At 30.6% G+C, this 5,049-nt stretch overlaps 1 protein-coding gene across 1 annotated transcript; it reads left to right on the forward strand.

The window, feature by feature from the left end:
* Positions 1-2: 2 nt before the first annotated feature.
* Positions 3-3,935, forward strand: EIN_014870 (protein kinase domain containing protein; the record flags this gene model as incomplete). Its single annotated transcript, XM_004257091.1, has 1 exon — positions 3-3,935. A coding segment is annotated over one exon (3,933 nt), but the record flags the coding sequence as incomplete, so codon positions are not given.
* Between the last annotated feature and the right edge of the window lie 1,114 nt (positions 3,936-5,049).

The raw sequence follows: 5,049 nt of genomic DNA on the forward strand, positions 1-5,049 counted from the left end.
ACCCAGACAAAAAATGCGATCAATGTGTGGCACATTATTACCTTGATAAATCTCTGAGTGTTCTGGCGTGTCTTTCTGCATGTGCAAATTGCATAAATCAAAATTATTGCACATCTTGTCCACGTACAAACCAATACGTTCAAAATGGGGTTTGTTACAACTGTTACGGTGGATGCTCGTCTTGTTATGGAGGTTTGAATGGGCAGTGTTATGGATGCAATAATGGGTTTTTTCGAACATACTCTGGAAATTATCAAAATCGTAATGTATATCAGTGTAAGTCTTGTTATTATCAATGTGTACAAGGATGTGATGGTATAAATGCTTGTTTAAGATGCAACACGGGATTTTATGCAGAGAGTGGGACATGCCACAGTTGTACTGAAATCGCAAATTGTGATACAAGTGGGTGTAGCACACAAAGTAAAGTATGTGTTCGTTGTGTGACTGGTTATTTTGCCGAATCTAAAAGTTGTTTTAGTTGCACAACTATTGAAGGCTGTACACAAAATGGATGTTTAACCACATCAAGATATTGTAACAATTGCAACATAGGGTACTTCTTTGAGAATGGAAAATGTGTAAAATGTACTGAAATTGCAAACTGTAAAACTAATGGCTGTTTAAATACAAAAAGATTTTGTTATTATTGTATTAACGGGTTTATTGCATCGAATGGTGTTTGTGTTTGCCCAACACAACAATATCAAAACACTTTGAATTCGTGTCGAAAGTGTTACATAGGCGCAGACAATTGCAAAAGTTGCACAAGCACTTTAACATATCAAATCCAATGCAATGAGTGTTTTTATCCATTTGAATTGAAAGGGGGGAGCTGTGTGAGTTGCACAACGGGGATGTATTACAACAACCGAATCAAAACGTGTGTTGACAACAACAAGATGTGTGTGAACAATGTTAATTCAACAACTTGTGTCAAATGCAAAGAAAACGGGTTTTTAAGTGAGAGTGCGTGTATAGAACATTCGGCACAATGTCTATATTATTCAATATCAAATTGCGAAAATTGCCAATATGGCATTTCTGTTGGTTCGCCTTGTGAAAATAGGATAAAACAATGCAAATACAACAAACAAAACAAAACAATAGAAACATGTCTGCATTGTGTTGACAATCACTATGTTGACAACAACATGTGTAGTTTGGCGCCAACCAACCAAAATATAAGAAGTGGGTATGTGTACCAATGTGGTGTTAACGAGTACAAAAATGGCAACAATAATTGTGAAAAGTGTGAAACTAAAAACTCATTGAAGTGCTCATTAACAACACACCCAAATCCATCAATTCACATATTTAATTGTGATAAAAATTATTTGATTGATTACCAAAACGAAAAATGTTTTAGTGATGCCAAATGTATTCAAAATGAAAGAAGTGACTGCACTCAATGTCGTGATATGAATATGGTGATCAAATTTAACAAGTGCACACAATGCACACCAATTCAAAAATGTGAGTCGTACAAGAAAGACTGCACGTGTTTACAATGCAAAGGCAACTTTCTTCTTGTTGAAAACAAATGTATTGCAAAAAAAGAGTTGCATTGTGAACATTCTAACAAATTCGCGTGTTTGCAATGTTTCCCACTTTTCTATACAAATAACAATAACACCACCACAATTGAAAATGAAAAATATTGCGTTCCTTTATCTAACAACGAGATTTACATTTTACTGGACGAACGAAACATCAAAACTATTTTTGAGTGCGATCATACACACTTTTTATTTGCTAATTCCTGTGAATCACTTCTTAAGACTAATATCCAACACACTACTTTTTATACAACAAATATTGATTATAAAGAAGTCATTCACCAAACAACAAACAAAACATTTACCTCTGCTAATAAACAAGAAATCTCGAAAACCGAAGTTTCAAATTGTAAAGTAAAAACACCGAAAGGATGTGTAAAATGTAATGATGGATTTTACTTGGAAAACACAAAATGTGTTAAATGTATAAACAACTGTCTGACGTGTTCAAATCTGACTAATTGTCTTTCCTGTGACTATTCACAGAACTTATTGTTAATGTCTGGAAATGTGTGTAAAGACTCAAAAATATTACTAGATAAATGTAAAGTTCCAATGGCGAAAAACGTTGGTTGTGCTATATGTCATGATGGATATTACTACCAAGACAAAGATTGCATAGCGTGCGACTCGTCATGTTCAAAATGCAAAAATTCAATTTCATGTGATGACTGTGCAGATGACTACTTTTTGTATGCACCTTTAAATCCTTTATGTCAAAGTTATGACACTTTAAGTGGATGTATCAACAAGACGAAGTATGGATGTAAAGAATGTAAAGAAGGGTATTTCCTAAATTCACCAATTCCCTTTTGTGTTAAATGTATAAATAATTGTACTTCTTGTGAAGTACTTAAAAGTTGTATATTATGTACTTCGGGTTTTGTATTGAAAAATGAAATCTGTATGAGTTATACCGAAATTCCATATTGTGTAGAAGCCTTTAATAATTTGTGCACAAAATGTGAAGAAAAATACAAACCAAGTGATGATGGTCTTTTGTGTAAAAAGGAACCTAATTTGGCTTTGATCATTTCGCTTCCCGTCGTCTTTTTCTTACTTTTTGTGATATTTATTGCACTGACTTTAGTAATCATCTTTTTATTGTATTTGCACCTCAAAGATAAGAAAAAAATGATCAACATCTGCGTCTTCCAAATGAAGAAGTCGAACATCCATTTCTTCAAAATCAATGAGTGGCTTGTTTCAAATAGAAAGGTTTTAGAATTTGAGAATAACGACACACAAAATGAAAGTATTCCCGTCGATAAAGAAACTCGTGAATTGTTATGTGTAGGAAATAAATCCAAAAATCGCATGAAGATTCAATTTAGTGTTATTAAAGGGTGCGACTACTACGAAATTCGCACAGAGCCGAAACTTGTGAATTTAAAGAGTGGCGAGGCCTGTGAATTTGAAGTCTTTTTAACACCATTGTGTTCCCGTAACATAGAAGAGAAAATTGTGTGCATAGGTTTAGATATTAAAAAGGGAGTAGAGATGACTGAACAAATTCAAATCAAAGCCAAGACCGAAATGACAACTAAACTAGATTATCACGAGTTAAAAGAAATTAAGAAACTTGGCGAAGGGAGTTTTGGAATTGTCTATTTAGGCGACTTCAGAGGTGACAAAGTAGCTATTAAACGGTTAAAAGAGGGTTGTGAGACACAATCTAAAGTAAAAGAATTTGAGAAGGAAGTTGCAATGTTAGATAAATTCAGATGTGAGTACATCGTCCACTTTTATGGTGCAGTTTTCATACCAAGTCGAATTTGTATGGTCACCGAATTTGCTCAGTTTGGGAGTTTAAACGACTTTATGAAGAAGAGAAAGGAACAAGCACCACAAAATGCAATTATAGTTAAATTCATGTTAGACATGGCGAAGGGGATATCTTATTTACATCACAATGGCATTGTACATCGAGATATAAAACCAGATAATCTACTTGTGTTTTCACTTGAAATGAATGAAAAAGTTAATGCCAAAATGACTGATTTTGGAAGTGCGAGAAACATTAATATGATGATGACTAATATGACTTTCACAAAGGGAATTGGTACACCAAAATACATGTCTCCTGAAGTGTTAAATAAAGAAAAATATAAAATGCCGAGTGATATCTTTTCGTTTGCTATTACTATGTACGAAACATTTACTTGGAAAGAACCATACCCAAAAAGTGAATTCAAATTTGCTTGGTGCATCGCAAACTTCGTGTCAAAAGGAAATCACTTGAAAAAAGTTATCGAAACTGACGACTTGATATATTCACTGCTCGATAAAATGTGGTGCTTTGATTTTAAAGATCGAATCAAAATTGACGAAGTCGTGGTAGAACTCGAAGATTATATGGGAAGAAATGAAAATTAACAAAATAATTTTTTGTTGTTATCTTTTTTAATTGTTGGTATGGGGGCAAAAAATACACAAAAGAATAAAAATTTAATTGTAATTTATATAAATTGTAAAAAAAGAAACAACAATGTAAAATGTTATTAACTTGATTTATTTTGAATTTGTAGAAGAAAATATTAAATAAAAAATACTTGTTCTTTTATAAACATAATCAGAGCACAACAATTAATATAATAAAAGTCATAAAAAATACCATTTAAAAAAACAATACATATATAAGAATTAACTGAATATATTACAGAAACAATATTTTAAAAAATGCAAAAAATTATTATGAATGTTTAAATAACATAAAAGTCTGTCTAGAAACCAACACCGTGGCAATCTCCAATTTGTGTCGATTTATATTTTAGTTTTGGCATATTTTTAACAAAAAAATATTTTGAGTAAAAATGTTTTTAAAAATTGGAAAAACTATAGTTAACGATCAAAACACATTTTTGGTATTATTTAAATATAATTGTAAGTAAATATTTTATTAAGTGTGATGTTCATTAAAACTTTTGAAATGCGATTGTAATTGTCTATCATACTAATGGACTTTTTTAGGCATGCCAAAGTTTACCATTTTTGTTATTAAAAGTGTTGTTTATACACTAATATTAAGTTGTTTTGATGTATAAAATGCACTTGTTTCAATATAAATACATGAATCAATTGTATTATTTGGATAGAGAAGTTTTTGTTAATGTTTCCTTTTGTTGCTCATTTCACTTTCTTTTAATTTAAAAAGATTTCATAATTAATTTTTTATTGTTGTTATTGTCAGACTACAATTGATACAAAAAAGGAAGTAAGTTTATCAATTATTTTTGTTCAAGTTTATGTTTAGGTTTTAAAGTTTTTAATCTCAGTAAGTGTCTCTTAAATTGAAAAATATTTATTTGTCATTTTTTCAAAATTTTGGTTATTCACAAGTTTGGTTCATATATACAAAATGGTTTTTTGTATGTACTTCACTTGATATTTTAAATATATATTTTTAATATAAATGGAATATGAAAAGTATTGTTTACTCTTTTTAAAATTTTTTTTATTGTGTGATAAAAAGATAATTATTAATATTTAA

The sequence above is a fragment of the Entamoeba invadens genome (assembly GCF_000330505.1).
Source record: "Entamoeba invadens IP1 unplaced genomic scaffold scaff_1105074724629, whole genome shotgun sequence".
NCBI lineage: Eukaryota > Evosea > Mastigamoebida > Endamoebidae > Entamoeba > Entamoeba invadens.